The sequence below is a fragment of the Penicillium subrubescens genome (assembly GCF_028828155.1).
Source record: "Penicillium subrubescens strain IBT 31985 chromosome Unknown utg000005l_segment0_segment0, whole genome shotgun sequence".
In the NCBI taxonomy this organism is placed as follows: domain Eukaryota; kingdom Fungi; phylum Ascomycota; class Eurotiomycetes; order Eurotiales; family Aspergillaceae; genus Penicillium; species Penicillium subrubescens.
In genome coordinates, this window is record NW_026643155.1 from 3,631,564 (window position 1) to 3,649,647 (window position 18,084).

The following is an 18,084-nucleotide window of genomic DNA, read 5'->3' on the forward strand; positions in this document are numbered from 1 at the left end:
AATTTTTCCTGATCATTCATAGACGGTCGTTCGATTCATGACTAGCAAACCGACTCTATATAAGACAATCATCAAATAGTAGAATTTTGCTGTTTTTACAACTCTCCAATTTACCCCTGGTCGTAAAACTCATGAATTCATGGTTCAGCTCTGGTTTGACTAACTCGCCGGCCGTGGTTCTCCTTCCGCTTTGCCTGTAGCGACTGAGCAAACTTGCTTCGTTCGCGAATCTGAGGTCCCTTCCAATAGAAAACATAAATAGGAGCCACGACGAGACAAGAAAGACACGCTAGGACAGTACTAGCATATTCGACATGCCACTTATCTCCGATGTTGTTGTACATCGGTGTCGCATACATCGCGGATATTCCAGCCAGAAGATCTCGAGCGAAGGCGTTTCCACCACATGCCGAGGCGGAGTATACACCATAAGAGGCGATCATGTAATCGACCGAGGAAAGGTAGATTGCGTAGTTAGCAATTCCGACCATGGTGGAAAATATCATCGACCCGATCCAGTGTACTCCATATTCTTGCCCGAGGGATGTCCAGGCAAATCCAAACAAACCGATCGGCTCGAACGGGGCAAGGAATAGGAGCCACTTTAAGCGACGCTCTGGCGGGAGAGCATCATCACCCTTGGCTTCGCGAATAGCCCCATCTCGCATGAACCAAGGAAAGTACGAGAAGTAGGTGAGGACGTAGGCAAGATTGATCGGAATGACTGCCCAAGCCTGTGCAAGAATACCGAATCCCCAACCCTGCTCGTAGACAATTGAGAAACTTTCGAGGAAAGTGAAGATCAGGGCGTCGGAAAATCCAGATAGTAGAGACAGGCAAAGAACGATAGGCTCTCGCAAAAGCATATGGAAGGGGCGAATCCAAATCATGCCCGCCTCTTTGAGCGACACACGAGGGTTCTTTAGTTCATTAGGTCCGTACACATTCGGATCTTCCCCCGTTTCGCGACGTCGTTTGGCTTCTCTGTCAATGAGAATTGTTGAGCGACTCTCGGGCATGAAGAAAATGATGGCTTGTGTGACGGCTCCAAAGATCAGTTGAATCCAGAAGAACCATTGCCATCCCAAGTCTAATGATTTAAAAGTTGATTAGCATTGTTCGTGTGATTTGTCAGACTCTCATCTTACATCTCTCAATCGGTCCACCAATGACTCCACCAATACTGGTACCAATACAGGAGGATAGCACAATAAAGGCCAACGGGAACTGTTGCGTTTCACGCTCGTAAATATCGGCGATTAGACCGAGAGTAACACTGCCTCCAGCAGTCGAGATTCCACCCTAACATGTATTAGCATCATAAAACCAGTAATAAATGGATGAACTTACCAAGCCACGCGCAACAACGATGGTACCCCAGTTGGGCGCCAATGCTGCCGGTATTTGCCAGATGTTGATGAGGAACATAGAGAGCTGGAGAATCGGCCAACGACCAAACTCCTCACTCCAGGGTGCCCAAAGCTCGCATCCAATTGAGTAAGTAACAAGATAGATCATTTGACCCGTCCGAGCTTCTTGTTCACCAATACCGAAAGCCGCTGACAGAGGCTTGACTGCATTGGGATAGACCGAGGTGTTGAAGTTCATGGACACTTGAACAAAAGCAACGGCGACGAGGTACGACCATTTTTTCCACCTGGGCCAGGAGTAACCTAGTTTATCATAACAATCATCCTCTTTCAGCTCACGTTTTTCTGTCGAGGGAATGACATCCTTCTCAGCGCTTGTACTTAGCACTCCGGTGCTGGGTTGACTCTCTGCGCCACTATCAGAAGGCGATCTGCTTGGACCATGCTCCGTTTGTGGGGCTAATTCAGTCATGGCTGGACACTGGCGATGATAAGATTGAATTAGATTAATATTGAAGCAGGCCTGTCCCATTGTATTTATTAGTTATCCCAACACACCCAATCCAATCACCTTCATAATAGACAGCGCACCTAAAATAATCGTCATTGCTCACAAACCGGATTTCTATAAGATGTACCCACCTCCAAAGTGGGTGCATAAATAGCGCGTTCAAGTGGATGCTACTTTTTCAGTCGTTATGTACAGTACTTGAGCATCAATGTGTGAGCGCCTATGTTTTAGGAGCTTTGCTCATGACTGGGCAGCACAACAAATGGTAGAAAAACGGTGCTTAACTAGTACAAATTAAGTACACAGCATTTGTAAGTCAAATAGCGACCGAGAGGACTATCTAGGAAGAAGTACAATAAGAGGCTGAGAATTTTCTTGGCATTATGTGATCCTCTGATTGTCACCGAGGCCCCTTCCGACCCTTTCTTGGCGAATCCACTATAAAGTGGATTGCCCGAGTATCAGCCCTGACTTGACGTCAATTCAACCAAACAATATTGAAGAACCTCGGGATTCGGTATATACACTATGTGAAAGGGAACTACTACAGTATTCTCGGAATAATTGTGCATTGGAATGAATGCTCACCCACTCGACCAACTGATCACAATCCAGCAGAAAGTTCTTAACGCATGAGTTTGTGAGGACAGACATATAGAACTTATGCAAAGCTTTTGTTTCATTGTAATTCATCATGATTCATGTAGCCATCGTTCAGTCGTAAATTTCCACTACAGTTCTCTTGTGAAGGTATTGTCTTCTCCACAGGAGGGGTCCGGCCGCAAGTGGCCAATAGACCTTGAGTATGAAAGCCTTTCAATCAAAGGTATTTTTGTCGATCACTCGAACTCGCTAAGATCTCGTGCGTCATTGGACAGTGTAATCAAGTCCGAATTGAGGGGGCAATGAAGGCCCTCATGGCGCGTGTCACATCCCCCTCGTGAGCTCTGAGAAGATCCGTCGCCTTATTCTTATGCAAATCCAGCTGCTCGGCCTAGTTCAGAAGAGGAAAATTAGAAGAAAATTCAGACAGAAGTAAAATATTGAGATCACGGATCAAATCCTCGTACCAGAAGTGTAACATCTGCCGCATTGATCTTAACCACCTTCTTCTTCACCTCCGCATCTTTCTTCTGGGTCTCGGTCGCCGTCTTTTTCCCAGAGTCGTGACCGGCCACAACTTCTAAGCGACTCATAGCCTTGCTCAAAGCTTCCTGGTCTGCCCTTGATGGGCCCTTAGATGGAGCTGCATCACCAGCTAATCCATCTGTATTCAGCGAGTTGAGAGCAACAGCGGCCTTGCGGTCTTCAGCGTTCGCCGGGAGCTGTTGATCCGCAGCATCTGGATCCGCAGTGGCAGAGGGAATAGATTCCGACATGATGGTGAATTTCTTAGTTCGGTCAACGGTCAAAGATGAGTAGCTCCACCGTGTCTCAGCGGTGTCGAGGTGGTTAGAAGAACAACAACGTCACCGATAAGCGCGAGCCCCACGATAACGGCTTATGTCATTTATTGACACCTGCAAAATGAGGCAACAAAATGAGTCACCCGAGATTGCCGCGAATAAGCGGCGGCAGAGCTGATTTCTGTTTGTCTAGCTTTTTCTTGGTGACTGTGCATCCTTCTGTTCTTGGTTGACTGCAAATCAAGAGACGCAATACTCGATCTCTACCCAATTGTGACATATAGCCTGTTCAATTGAATAGAGCTCTTATCCGAGATCCCTCTGCCAGCGCCATCTGCCCCTAATCGTCCCACCTTCCCGCACGCGGGGCAAAATCCACTAGTCATGGCCGGCAACTGGAGTCCAAGCTGTAAGCGTCACCGTCTCACGAAATATCCTCGTTTCGAGGCGATTCCCACAAATGCTCATATGTGAATTCTAGCGTGGACCACCAAGCCTATCAAGCAGGATGTGATCTACGAGGATGTCCAAGGCATTAATGACGCTCTTGGCAAGCTACAAAATCTGCCTCCATTGGTGACAGTACAAGAGGTAAATCTATCCAAAAGAAAATGTGCCGTGCTACTCAGCCTCTAACCCAATCTCAGATCAACAATCTTAAAAATAGCTTGAAGAACGTGGCTCTGGGCAAAGCTTTTGTCCTACAAGGAGGTACGCGCTGTGTTACTCATTCCACTTTCATTCTCATGACTAACTTCTGCCAATAGGTGACTGTGCTGAGCTTTTTGATTACTGCAATCAGGACATGATTGAGGCTAAGCTCAAGCTCTTGCTACAGATGAGTTTGATCCTAATTTGGGGTATGTAAACCGAACATTCCCCCTGAAAGAGTGCACCAATTGACGATCATATATTAGGTGCCAACAAGCCTGTCATTCGTATTGCACGTATTGCAGGACAGTTTGCCAAGTAAGTTTCGCATTTCCTCTTCAATGCTCACTTTAGTCTGGGCAAACCTAATGTCCAATGTCTAGGCCTCGATCCAGTCCAACTGAAACCGTCAATGGAGTTGAAATGCCCTCCTTCCGAGGAGATAACATTAATGGCTTCGCTGCCACTCCCGATTCTCGAAAGCCAGATCCATCACGTCTGGTATCGGCTTACTTCCACTCGGCCGCAACACTAAACTACATGCGAGCATCACTCTCCTCGGGTCTCGCAGATTTGCACTCCCCCATGGACTGGGGCCTCGGCCATGTCATCGAGCCCTCTATCAAGGACCAGTACTCGAGGATCGTCAACTCTGTCCAAGATGCCTTGCGATTTATGCGCACGGTAGGAATCGACAAAGACCGCGGCGTTGAGACCGCTGATATCTACACTAGTCATGAGGGCCTTTCACTAGAGTACGAGTCGACTCTGACTCAAAGGCTGAAGCAACCACTCCCATCTGCTTCGGCTGCACCCACTTGGTACGCTACCTCCGCACATTTCCTCTGGATTGGTGATCGGACGCGGCAACTTGATGGTGCGCACGTCGAGTTCTTCCGGGGCATTTCCAACCCGATTGGCATTAAGATCGGACCTACGATGGTCGCCGAAGATCTCGTGCGCTTATTGGATGTCGTGAACCCCACCAAGGAAATTGGCAAAGTCACTTTGATCTCGCGCTATGGTGCATCAAAGATCGCCCAGTACCTCCCCGGTCACATTGCTGCCGTGCAGGCCTCGGGTCATATCCCCGTGTGGCAGTGTGACCCGATGCACGGCAATGGACGAGCCACCCCTTCAGGAGTGAAGACACGCCACTTCACCGACATTCTTTCAGAGCTGAAGCAGGCTCTGGAGATTCATCGGCAGGCCGGATCTTTCCTGGGTGGTATGCACCTCGAGCTGACTGGGGAGGCTGTGACAGAGTGTGTCGGCGGTGCAGCTGGTCTGACAGAGGATGGGCTTGGGGAGCGGTACACCACTTTCTGTGACCCCCGCTTGAATGAGAAGCAGGCTCTTGAGCTTGCCTTCCTAGTGGCCGGATTTTACCGCGAGGAGTCAGAAGCATGAGGCAAAAGTTACGTACAAACGTTTATTTTCGGCTATTTATGGAACTCAACACTGCTTGGGGCTAAAAGAAGCCAGACATGTGCTCAAGACATTTACATCCAAGCTTGATGACAAGAAGAAAGATTTTTGGTTGAATAAAAAACTTGAATTCCAATCCATGCAGAAAGTAGACAACAGTTCCTGGTCAACACCATACCAACATAAAAACTCCAAGAAAGTCTCCCATATTTACAGTAGACGGAAGATGATGTATGAAACGAAAGGTATCACAAAATGTTATAGTCACAGTCACTTTCCAAGCGGACTTTCAGCAGAAGGCTTGTAGAAGTGACTCTTACGCCGAGCAGCTTCCATACGAGCGCGCTGTTGACGCCTTGACTCGACTTCGTCGTCTTGTTCAAGACTAAAGATAGGTCTGTCTGTCCCTTCGAACAGACCACGGTTGCTCTGCTTGGGTGGGCAGGACTTCTGTACCAACTTGGCACGATTGGAGAGGAAGTAGGGGGTGGCAGGGGACATGCCGATTGCGTCGAGGTTGTCAAAGTTGTAGCCCGGAGTGGCGGGAATGTGATAACGCTCAGATTTCTGAACGGGGGTCGTTGGGATCCCGGCGAGAGGAGTTGGGGGAGTGATTTTTCGGAATCCCTCCACCGCACCTCGGTCTGCACCACAGCGGCGTCCACTGGCAGATGGGGTAGATGGTTCAGGGACGCGGACCAAAGTGCCATTGACGTTACTCAAGGCACGAGGCTCCATGCTCTTGCGGCGCTTCGCGCCACCGCGGGGAATGATAGAGCTGTCGACCATATATGGGGTCTCGTCAAGCCACTTATTTTCTCTCTCGCAACTAGAAGCATATGTTAGTCTTGTGCAACCGATTTGGATATGTGACAATAACTTACTCAAGAACCCAACCAACTCCGACACATTTCACCAAGCCGCCAGCGTGCTTGACCTTTTCCAGAGTGCGAAGACCACCATCCTTGTACACGACGTGAGTGATCCCCACTTTGGATTCTTTGGGATCGACACCATCGACAGGGGACATGCTAGAACGAGGATTCCATGACCACGACCTGAAACAACGAGCACCCATTTGCTGCAAAAGCTCAACAAAAATTCCTGATGCATCTTCGCCTTCGGTCGTATGAACATCCACGTACACAACAGCACCACGGAGTGCTTGCTGGCTGGTCATACTCTTCCTGCGAGGAGTCTTGCCGGCGCTGGAAGCCACAGATGGAGACTGGGGCACTCGAACGTCAGGCTGCGCCCCAATAGAACCCCTAGGGGTGCTGCAGCGACGCTTAGGGCTGGGGCTTCGCGAAGCTCGCGGTGCCTTGTGTGGGGAAAATGTTGGTACAATCTCACTGCCATGGAATCTGACGGGCTTGCGCATGCGAGGCGACGCGCGGGTAGGAGACCTGCTCTCGAGCGAATGGCCTCGTTTACGGGGCAGCTTCAGAGGAGAAACCTCACCCTCACCCTTCAAGGGCACCTTGGACACAGTGTGAACCGTTCGAAGGTGATCGATCCCTCTTCTAATCGGAGTGGTAGGTACGATGACTGGGGAATGACAATTCTCTTTATCATCATCATCAGACAGAGGACCTTCGTCCTGCGCTTCAGTCGATTCGGGGGCCCTCCTACCCTCAGCAGGCTGCAGTTGCTCGGGCACCATCACCTCAAAATCGGAAAACTCGGGGTCTTCAAAGATGTCAAGTCGGATTGGCGAGTACATCTCAGAAGGCTCCTGTTGAGGAACGGCAGATTTGGGGGTGTGAGGGGACTGAGGGGGCGTGGAAACAACATCGTTCTTAGCCTGAAGAGGTAATTCTGCAGACAAACTTGGCGTATCTGCAAGTGGCGTGCGCGAAAGATCAGGATAGGACACATCGTCCTGTACCGGTGTAGCATGTTCCCCAGGCTTCTCTAAAGGTCCCACAAGCGAGAAAACGCCACGGCGACGTGTTCGGTTTGGCTTAGCTTGAGAGGGAGTATTGGTTTCCCAGCTATCAAACTTGCGCGCCAAAGGCGTAAACCCACTGTCAACGTTGACAAGCGACTGTCGCTTGCCAGCAAAGTTGGGAGTATCGCAGATGGCATGGCCGGTAGGGGAAGGAATCTCGGTCTGGGTGGTATCCAAAAAGCTATTCTCGACCGGCATGCGCGCGTCAGTATTGATGTCGAAAATCCAGTCTTTCGATTTGGCGCTATCCTGCTCATTGGGGGACACGATGCTCATTTCACGAGTAGGAGGAGTAAGAGCCACAGGAGGGATCGATTGTGTCGACTGCAGCGGACTTTCAATAGCTTCAGCCTCGCGAACACGCTGGGGAGTGCCCAGCAGAGACAAGACTTGGACAGTGTATTCATCTTGCGTAAGTGCGGGTTCATTATACTCCGAATGATCAGATTCAGTTCCAGCCTCTTCCGCTTCGTTCGCTTCAAGGTCTTCCCGTGCATGGCGGGCGAGATCAATATATTCTTCAAGAATTTGGGGCACAGGCGTGGGGGACTGCGCGTCTTCGCGATCAGCCAGCCCAAGGGTCGGGTCTGAGGGCGAAGAAAGTTGCTGCTCTGGTTCGCCATCTGGTGTGTCCATTTGCGCCACCTCTTCGGAATGAACTTCTGGGACAGCACTTGATTCTGGGATGTCTTCTTCCTCTACATCCGTCTCCATAGTATCATCAAGATCATTTAAAATGAGATTGTGTTCCACATTTTGCACCTCGGGGAGATTTTGGAACGGCTTCTGGAGTTCTTCCATAGTATTGAAGCAGATTGTCCCAAAGTCCTCTGGCTCACGGCGGATCTCTTCTTGTAGCTCTTGAAGCTTTTCATCGATATCAATATCCTCGGCACAACTCTCGACGGTTTCAGGCTCATCAAAGGTATCATCGGCCGGTTCGAGCTCAAGGGGTTCTTCAGCTGCAGAGCATTCCTGCGGTGAGAATGATACAGACGAGCTTCTGCCGTAACATTGTAGTTCAATACCAAAGATATCCCGAGCCACCTCCTCGACCATCTCAATGTCTTGATCCACGGTGAGGTCTTCGTGCCCAAAGCCCTCAGTGGGTAGCAAGTTCTGCTTTGATTCGGAGACGGGGAGGTCGATTGTAGGGTCATCATCCAAAGTAGGGACTGCGTTGACCGAGCTCTTTGATGGGAAGAGAGAGCCCTTAAAAGGAGAGGGAATTCTCTTTGGCGGGCTTTGGATAAGAGATGTCTTGGCAGAGAACGGAGTGGACGCCTTGCTTGGAGACAGAGAGAACGACGCACCCAGGTTGGCTTTCTTTGGCGACATCTTCAGCGGCGACGCTGGACCTTGGCCGAGATCCGGCTCAGCAACAGATTTGGCGTCTTCCCGGAAGAGCAGGCCACGATTCGGTGTATCCCGAAGAGAGAAGTGGAATGGGGAAGCTTCCGGTCGTCTGGCAGGGCTGGACATAAACACCGATTCGCTGAAATCAACTGACTTGCCAGGAGGCAAAGCCAGATGGCCATTATCAGCCACGGCATTGACGCTGCGATTAGGTGTGAAGTTGATTTTCCTGACAGGCGAGCTCAACCCGGTGGTCGATGACCCGTTCTTTGGCGTGGCAGGTTTAAGTTCACCATTCTCATCGACTAGACTGGATGCCTTCTTGGGGGTTAAATTGATCCTGCGCACAGGCGAGCTCAATCCTGTGGCTTCTGTGCCCTCTTTGACTGGCGGATGAATAACCAACTTGACTGGACTCGTGATGTCATATTTCGCTGAACTCAATTCATCCTCTTCGCCATCAGAGCTAGCGTATGCGGAGAGCGACTTGGCGACCTGCTTGTCCTTCTTAGGAGACAGAGGTTTGGCTGCGCCCTTCTTCACTGCGGCGGACTTTCGTCCACGCACAGCTGCTCCCGTGGTCTTGCGCATTGGTGTCGCCCCCAGACCAGCTTTGTTAGTAGCCGCTGCCTCGACCTTCTTGTTTCCAGCTGCAGCTGCAGCTGCAGCTGAAGGACCTTTCAACTCATCGGATTCCGAGTCAGATGGCTCTTGGAAGGTGACGGTTTTCTTTTTGGCGCGGCCACGTAGAATATTCGATCGCATAGTCGTCGAGTTTGTCGCAATGCGAATGTGCCTAGTGAGGGCATTTTCGGCTACGGCCTCCGACTCGGGTACAGTTCGAGTATTCTTGCGAGTAGTTGAAGTGGTCTTGGTCGTTGTTGATCCCTTTGGTCGCCCCCGGGGCTTTGGTGTTGTCTCGGTTTTGGCCGCGGTGGTTGTCTCTGGCACAGCGTTCTTCCTCGGTCTACCCGCCCGTTTCTTTACTGGCTCTTTTTTTGAAGCCTCGTTATCATCTCCATCGCTTTCGGCGGGGGATTCAGGCAGAACTGCCACCGGCGTGACGTTCCTGCCCCGAGTAGTGGTTGTTGATGCTGAGGATGCCGCCGCTGTTGAGGCCTTGGTTGCCGAGCGAGCTGATGGTCGCCCTCGGGGTCGTGCTGGCTTTTGATCTTGTTCCTTCATCATCATACCAAGCTCATCCTCGGTATCATCTGAATCAATGTCGACATTCGCTAGCGTGTTTTTCCTGGCCGTTGTCGTCTTAGTCACACCTTTCCTCTTCGGTTCGGTCACAACTTTGGCCTGAGAGCTGGCAGTGGTCTTGGTTAAAGTTGATCGAGGTGCCGTGCGCGTCCCTCGCTTAGCAGGGGATGGAGGGAGGACGGCCGCTCGTGCCATTGCGGCGAGGGGAAGGCTTGTGTTGTTGTCGTAGTTGTTGTTGCGCGTTGTGTTATTGATGTTGCCGGTAAGTCTTATCGTCGCTGGCAGGACAATGCACTCATGGCGGATATGAGCGCGTCAGATGAGGGTCTCGGTTGCGGCAGTCGTTCAATGTCGTGGGGATTGCATTAGATTGCAGGTCAAAATGGTCATGCGGGTGGAGCGTTATGTTTGGGCGAACTTGAGCGGGCCCGCGCGGTTTCCATGGTAACGGTCACGTGATGTGTTTGATCATCACCGGGTTCAGGCCATAACAACGGGGATCAAGCGGAACCCAAAAGCCAAATCGCAGGTTCATACAGTGGGGTTTCATGAGTTTAAAACTATGGCCAAACTTCAGAATCATCTTATCAGTCACAAGTCGAATGATTGACTCAACAATGATGCCTAAGATATTGAGAATGACGATTGAAATGACCTTTAGAAAGACCTCTCAAAAACCAACAAGTGGAAGCATATCTATTAGGGGGTCTCTCTGGTCTCTAGACTCAGACTTTTGACCTACCACTGTAACCTTGACAGTTAGAATATAGGTAATCATCGGTTTCTTGAATATTAGTTATTGATTTTTAATGTTGTTACTTCCACTCAGTGTGGAGTTTTACTCAATGAACTCCTCAAATTTATCGTGTCTGTCATGAAGTAGCTATATATCGAGGACAACCTTTGGCGGGACCTCCCTTTGATACCCAGTCACCTCCATACCACCTACGACCTTCGAGCATGAGAGAGATTGGTAACACTAGATGAGCCCTTGTGATTTAAATTGGCGTGAGAACGAGTTTTGATGATATTTTCCGGAGGATGCTAATCCTAGGACTTCTGCAAAATTTGTGAGGCAAACTTACTAACCGCTCACGAGTCTTAGTACACGAAGGAGGGCCGCGTTGGCCTTCCTGCAGTTACATCTAACTGTGCACCCCTCAACTAAATGAAACAAGGCAGATTAGGTAGCTCCTATGGATGGAGATAATAATTTAGCGGCTTCACCGCTCTAAAATATTGGATTGCATGGCACAGGCCACACCGGCGATAGTGGCGTGTTCAGATCAGGTTATCCGGGAAATGTGGTGGTGCATCGAAGAGCAGAAAAGCAGGAAAGAAACACGGTGCCTTGTTGAAGACTAGGGGGCACACGCAGAGTGCAACACACAGGGAGATTTGGTCGAGAACTAGAGGTAATCGAGTTACACAAAGTACAGTTTTATTAATCCTCATACCACATACAGCGCTCTCAAGATCCCAGTTTAAGCACACGCATGGGCCTGGGTAATCGGCAGTTTTTCGAAACGATCGACACTCGGTAAGTGTCACGCAGACCATCCAGAGTTCATTCTGCCATGCCAGGCCTCAGCAGAGACCGCCTATTTAGTACCCAACCGATCTTGAGGGTATGGCTAAGTGCCTAATAAGCATAGAGTGGAGCGGGTTAGGCACAGTCTGGACGAGACTTAGCAGGATAGGGACATAGCAACTCGAAAAGAGGGGACTAGGCAATGCATAGGGACTTAGAGGTCTCTAACTCATACGACACGTTATAACGTAATTCACGGTCACCCTGGCCACCCTAAAAAAATCATACATAGATATCGGATATGCATTCCTCTATATCTCAACCACCAGGAATTCAATTCGGTCAAACTTCTAGCATATACATGTATAGAGGTAAAGGAAGAATATAGTCGGATTTGAGGTTTTTCAGACTGGTATTTTCATGCTTTACCATAGAATACACCGTAATTTTTGTGTTTCAAAATCAAATATATATATCTTTCTCATTACTCGCAATTACCTTTTCTAAGTATACAAATAGGCTCTTTATACTCTCTAGTTTATGAACCCTTCATAATTAAACTGAAATATGCATGGATGTTGAGATATGAAGTTGTAATTTAACTATCGCATTTACTATGGTGTTTTGGGGTGGCCAGGGTGACCGGGAATTACGTTACCCCTTTTAGACAACCTCAAGAAAGAAACATCGACAAATTCTAAAACTTTCATAACTCATGCCCCAGCCTTAAATTATGCCGATTACTATATATAAAAAGGTTTCAATGTTTATCTTCCTGTTATTGACTGTCCCTCTACGGTTATCAAGGTTACTTTTGGTGGGATTAAAGTGTCAACATTTGATACAACAGGAATGATGTGAATAAAAAGCCCCAACATTCAGAAAGGACACTGAAACTCCTTACCTAGGAATCTGGGCACCCTCAATAATTATGCCAATGAGTGTGGTAGCCATCACAGGCTATATAACTGCTAAACTACAAGTCTGAAGTCAAGGTCATAGAAATGGATTGATAAAACTGTACTAACTGTGGGGTATGTAGGGGAATTAGGGCATTAATATGAGTAAAGGATAATAGCATCCTAATAGAAAAGAAAAATCACCAGCATCACTGTCTGTAATGTCCTCACTCTTCCTCATCCTGCCGGCAGAGACGTCTGCCATATGGCTTCACTCCCAAAAGGGAGATGCGGGTATGCAGTGATCAAGAAGTGATGTAGAAATCGCAGGTCGTCCGTGGAGAAGACACCCGAAGAATTGCATGAAGGATTATTCCATCCTGTCAGCGGCGATGCAGTGGAGGCGCTGGTGATGAATTCATCACCCTGTTTCTGTCGTTCGTGGGGTCTTTCCCTGGAAATGGTTCGACGACGGCGTAAGAGCTGGCCTTTAGATAGATAGACACATTCCATACTCCGTCCCATGCAATTGGAGCGCGGATGAGGCTGTGTTTCCTGACACTTTCACGTACCCCTTATAACTATTATAAATTCATCAATATTATATTACAGCAAGGGGTATTGCTTAAATACAATATACCGCAACGCCCCTACAACCTCGCCTAATCGAATCTGACTCGCTAGATTATACCTATAGAACGTCGAAACTTAAACAACAGGAATATCTAGCGGAATCTCCTCGGGAAATATAACTTTTATAAGGACCTAAACACTATAATCAACGCCGCGCTCGACGCGCTTTACTTTAATTCCGGCTTTAACGAGATATAGCTAGACTTTTACTACGAGTTCTAGGGTATCGTAGTACAGCTAGTTATATTCGTAGACTGATAGGCGGGTATCGTAGAAGTCGTTAACGAAGTCGTGCTTTGATTATTCGTTAGATAATAGTTTTATAGGAAAGTGGAGGGATAGCGTTAAAGGTTGCTTACTTAGATGTATATATTGCGTTTAATGTTTACTATTTTTCCTAGTCAGTGTCTGTCCTCGAGTACCCTGTATAAGTGTGCTCTCTCAGCAGAATAGATATATAGACAAGCCCTGCTCACCTTCAATAACCCCCGGCCTATAAATTTCACCCGCTTCGAAATAGCCGCTGAAGACAATAATCGCCTTAGGTCGTAGAGAAAGGGATAGAAACTCCTTCCTAATGTATCTTAAGTTATTCGGCACAGTGCCGTAATTAGAAGACTCATTGAACAGTAATCCCACCCCGGTATAGCCGATAAAACAGGCCGGGTATACCTGAGAAATATTGACTATAGAAGGCATCGCCCCTTAGCTTTGAGGATGTGTCTGTCTATATAGAATCCGGCTACAAAACTAGAGCTTCTATCTTACAACAGCCGTTAGTTATATTTGCAACTCCAGAACTCGTCGGTAAATTGTGCCGGGTTTAGGGATACTGGTGGCGAACTCAGAGGGTCGCGAATATTTGGTCAAGTATAGCGTCAACGGAGTGGAAAACGACCTGAGAGGGCACTTCAAAATAGATGCACCAGATTATAAATATGCAATCTATCCAAGTATTTTGGAAACAAGTCATACTAGGGTGTATCTCGATTGAGTACGCTATGGTTTTCCTCAACATTGGGTTAGGGCTTGCGGCGCCTCGCCGGATTTTCGCAAGAAAGTTAGCCGACAACCTGGAGCTGGAGAGGGAGATTGTCCATACGGATACGCGGGGACAGGGGTACAGATTCTACTGGTGATCCTATACGAAACGCGGACTTGCTTATGCTACGTGGTGGGATATATGTGAAGTATGCAGATGGGCTCTACCTATCTAACAATATAAGGTTAATTAACACTAGGAATATTAGTGCTTGATTGCGAACTGGAGTTGGCATAGGACATGCACAGCGCCCCAGGATATACCAGAGGTAAAATGTATGCCAAACACATAACGAGCATATCAGCTCCACATTTATTCACCCTCCTCTTCCTCATTATGTTAGATTAGCCCAAAGTTAACCCTTCCCTGGAAGACCACCATCAGTCTACGCATTGCTGCCTGGCTCCCTTCATAGGACACTATACGTACCATATTTCCTCGGCTTTCCTTTCTTAGCTGCCAGCCGCTTTTATGAGGGCGCTCAGAGTCAAGCGCACTCAGTAAATTTCAGTCCAGGCTCAGACTCACTGAGATGCTTAGTACTATCACGCAATAGATCAGTGAGTTCCAATGAACGCTAGTGAGCGCTCAGTGATTGTGATTGGGTCGAGGTTGGTCTTCCTGGCCTGAATTAGGAGGGTGCAGTTTCGATGGTCAAGAAATATGCAAATTTTGATATGGAACCCAAAACAGTATACAATAAAGACCAATACAGCAGAAATAGAATTATTAGTAGAGAGGGTAGCGGAAAAGGCCAGGAAGTAGAGAAAGAAAATTGATAGGGTATAGGTAAGCGGGGGTGTAATGAGTCAGGCCGCCAGGGGGCGCAGAATCCAAGGGAGTCGTTCTTACAATATTCTTATCTTATACATGAAAAAGCCAAGGGTTGAGTTACTGTAAATTCTCTCAAAATAAAGAATGAAGTCTGATATTCCATTAGAAATGGCATTTTCTCTCCTAAAACTGACCAACTTCTTAATACAGTAAAATAACGCTCTCCGGACAGGGAGAGCCACCGTGATAACCGAGTGAAGGCGACGAAATTCAGCGCTTAGGGCACTTTTTTTTTTTTTTTTTTTTTTTTTTCAATGGCACCGTAACATAGTAATCGCCTTTCTTCTACTACAATAAGTCTCAACTGTCCTCCCAAATCGTAGAACTAAATTCAATTCGGAGAATCGTCTTCCACCATGAAGTAAACGGAGTTCAACGGCGGACCAAATTTCCCCTAAGTCGCTATTCATCTCCCCAATGAAGAAAATATAGCTAGCGAGCAGAAGTCTCAGGCGAGAGCACCTAGTTTGACATGGTGGATATCCGCTTCTACCACCTCATACGACTTGAAGTCCCGAGCCTTGAGTTCCTTCTTCGAGAAAAGAATGTCCAACTCCTCAAAAGTCCGGTTCTTAGTCTCAGGGAGACGGAACCAAGCCCAAATCCAGAAGAAAATGATGATGCCACCGGTCAGGAAACCCGTTTTCCCCTTCCAGTTACCCTTAGTGGGGTTGAGAATGTAAGGTCCCACAAAGTAATTTACCAACAGGGACAGATTATACGCGTTCCTGGCAAGAGCGACCGTTTTGGCACGCAGGCGCGTCGATGAGACCTCGCTGACGAGGACATAGGCAGATGGACCGACGGTGAGCTGGTAACCACAGTTCCAGACGAGGAAGAGCGCGGAGGATGCGTAGCCAACGGCAGGAGTTTCGGGGGCCAAGGCGACGAAGCCCAGCATGAACATAATGAGACTCATGAAAGCGAGACCGCAAAGGTATAGACGGCGACGGCCGAAATTGGCAACAAAGGCAATGGAGATGAGATTGAAGAGCAGATGGAGACCACCTTGACCCACACTCATCTTGTACGCATCCTGGGACGCAAGACCGGCCAGCTCGAAGAAGTAGGTTGAATAGGAGGCAATCACGAACCCGCTCCATAGCTGGGCAGCCCAGGCTGCACAGGCTATCTCAGTGCGCCACAGGTTGGTGCCGCGGAAACAGTCGAGATAGCCAACACCTTCGTGCATGTTCGCCTCGAGTCTGTTGGTCTCAACCATCAGCGCGACACTGCGGCGAATCTGCTCGTCAGTGACGCCTCCGCTAGCGAGTCGCTTGAGTACCTTCTCAGCATCCTCACGTCGACTGTGTCGTACGAGCCACCAGGGCGATTCGGGCGCAAAGAAGATCAGTGGAACAATAATGGCAGGCCAAACCCATTGGACCGCAAAGGGGATCCGCCATCCCCACTCGTCTTTCCTGTGGTTGAGGGTGAGCAGTACCGAGTATGAGAGGAGCTGACCGATCCCCCAGCACATGACGACCCAAATTTCGATTAGGCCTCGCAGCACCACTGGGCAGAGCTCTGCGGCATACGGAGGAGCAAGGCAGGCGAAAACACCCCAGGATATTCCGCAGAGCACCTCTCCTGCAAAGATGACCGAGATGTGTGTTGCAAAGAAAGAGATGAAGATGCAGCCGGTCAACCAGGTCAACCAGATAAGAGCCGATCGCTTGTATCCCAAGCGGTCGACGGTATAGGCGCCGAGGTAGATGCCGACGATGTTACCGAGGGGACTGGAGCAGCCCAACGCGAGCTGCCAGTGAGCATCGAGCTGGTAGCCAGATTTCGCGTTGACATAAGTGCCGAATTGGCTGCGAAAGGAAGGAAAGGCAGAGAGTGAGCCCAGCAGAGCGCCGTCGTAGCCGTCCATGACGACAGTCAGCGAGACGGCCATACTCCAAAGGCATGCTTTATAGTGCTTTTGGAGAGCCTCCAGGATCGTCAAGCGATGCTCTTCCTCGGTGGCCAGTCGAGCATCTTCCGCCGTGTTAGCAACGACTTCGACATGGTCGATGCCGACAGTGGCGGGTTTTTCTGTCGCCATGGATGGTGAAAGAACCTCGATCAAGCAGACACAGAGAAGGAGAGGGACGGAGGCCAACCAGGGATAGGATGCCACCTTATGATACGGTTTGTTCAATGGATGGCAGGACGGTTATATAGCATCGTCCAACTGGAGAGAAGCTCCCCGTGGGCAAGGTTCTCCGTAAAATTCGAGTCGAACATCCCAAACAAAGCACATGTGCAACTCCGGGTCAATCGATCGAATCGATTGATCACTGTTAGACATCAGATAGCATCTGCCGTCCCCGCACTTTCTGCCTTTTGGCTAAATTGCCAAACCCTAGAAAGTCAAAGAAACGAGTCTAACCTTAAATCAGTTCGTGTTCTAACTCTAGTAGAACTTCCAGTTGCCGATGCTCCGCATTGGGGAAAGCCATCAATGCCAAGGACATTTCTCCTCCAATTGAATATGGGAGAGGCGCGAGAACACGAGCTTGACGAGCTTGACCTGACTCCGCTACCTCCGCTACCTCCGCTTCTTCCCATCTTTCCGATGTCTGTCTCCTATAGTGTTCGGTTAACCGGAGCAAATGATTATCGGGCCCCGCAGACTAGCCATAGACTCGTTCAGCCAATTTTCAGCTTCAGGTCTATTCAAATTTCAACATCCAGGTTTCAATGGGCCAATACTCGTATATAAGTCACGCCAGTCGGTGGATCGCGAGCTCGGCACGGTCAAATGAAACCTTTTCTATATCTTTATTCGTCGTTACCTCGTGCTTCCCAGATATCATTGCGTCTTGCTCCAGTCTCAGCGCTCGCTTACCGCAGCGGAGGTCAAATGCCTAAACAAATGTCTCACGGCTAGGTACACGGCTGATGTGATGTAGAGATGGTAAACCCCCGACACGGCGTCAATGGAGATAACCGACCGGCAATTGACAGTGGCTCGCTCTGCTGGCATTTGCTAGGCGGAGTTTGATCAGAAAAAGCGGACTGGGTCATTGCTGAAGTTCAGCCTGCTGCAGTTCAGAATAAGTTCGATTCAATCCAATGAGATCTGGCTGATGTAACCCTTTATCCATGACCAGTATGCTCGATCCATGATGTAAGCGCGACAAAATCTGGGACGGGGGTGTATTGAACGGAAGTGAGGTGCGAATACATTCGAAGAGAGGCACTTATGGTCATCTATGTGCAATACGAATTTTGCGTTCAAGACGAAGCCCTTTGGCTGTTGATACAATTACCTCATA

General features: G+C 48.8%; 5 protein-coding genes across 5 annotated transcripts; 1 reads left to right on the top strand and 4 right to left on the bottom strand.

The window, feature by feature from the left end:
* Positions 1 to 137: 137 nt before the first annotated feature.
* Positions 138 to 1,842, bottom strand: N7473_007820 (sugar transporter; the record flags this gene model as incomplete). The annotated part of the gene is made up of 3 exons (XM_057153760.1): positions 138 to 1,090; positions 1,149 to 1,302; positions 1,351 to 1,842. 3 exons carry the CDS (start codon positions 1,840 to 1,842, stop codon positions 138 to 140), a joined length of 1,599 nt encoding a protein of 532 aa, XP_057008098.1.
* Positions 1,843 to 2,764: 922 nt separating this feature from the next.
* On the bottom strand, positions 2,765 to 3,260 carry N7473_007821 (huntingtin-interacting protein K; the record flags this gene model as incomplete). The annotated part of the gene is made up of 2 exons (XM_057153761.1): positions 2,765 to 2,875; positions 2,952 to 3,260. 2 exons carry the CDS (start codon positions 3,258 to 3,260, stop codon positions 2,765 to 2,767), a joined length of 420 nt encoding a protein of 139 aa, XP_057008099.1.
* A 411-nt stretch (positions 3,261 to 3,671) lies between these two features.
* N7473_007822 (3-deoxy-7-phosphoheptulonate synthase class II) lies at positions 3,672 to 5,348 on the top strand (the record flags this gene model as incomplete). The annotated part of the gene is made up of 6 exons (XM_057153762.1): positions 3,672 to 3,696; positions 3,769 to 3,878; positions 3,935 to 3,998; positions 4,055 to 4,147; positions 4,205 to 4,256; positions 4,322 to 5,348. The coding sequence occupies 6 exons, from the start codon at positions 3,672 to 3,674 to the stop codon at positions 5,346 to 5,348; spliced, it is 1,371 nt and encodes a 456-aa protein (XP_057008100.1).
* A 288-nt stretch (positions 5,349 to 5,636) lies between these two features.
* Positions 5,637 to 10,074, bottom strand: N7473_007823 (uncharacterized protein; the record flags this gene model as incomplete). Its single annotated transcript, XM_057153763.1, has 2 exons — positions 5,637 to 6,195; positions 6,251 to 10,074. 2 exons carry the CDS (start codon positions 10,072 to 10,074, stop codon positions 5,637 to 5,639), a joined length of 4,383 nt encoding a protein of 1,460 aa, XP_057008101.1.
* Positions 10,075 to 15,266: 5,192 nt separating this feature from the next.
* N7473_007824 (uncharacterized protein) lies at positions 15,267 to 16,868 on the bottom strand (the record flags this gene model as incomplete). Its single annotated transcript, XM_057153764.1, has 1 exon — positions 15,267 to 16,868. The coding sequence occupies one exon, from the start codon at positions 16,866 to 16,868 to the stop codon at positions 15,267 to 15,269; it is 1,602 nt and encodes a 533-aa protein (XP_057008102.1).
* Positions 16,869 to 18,084: the final 1,216 nt, after the last annotated feature.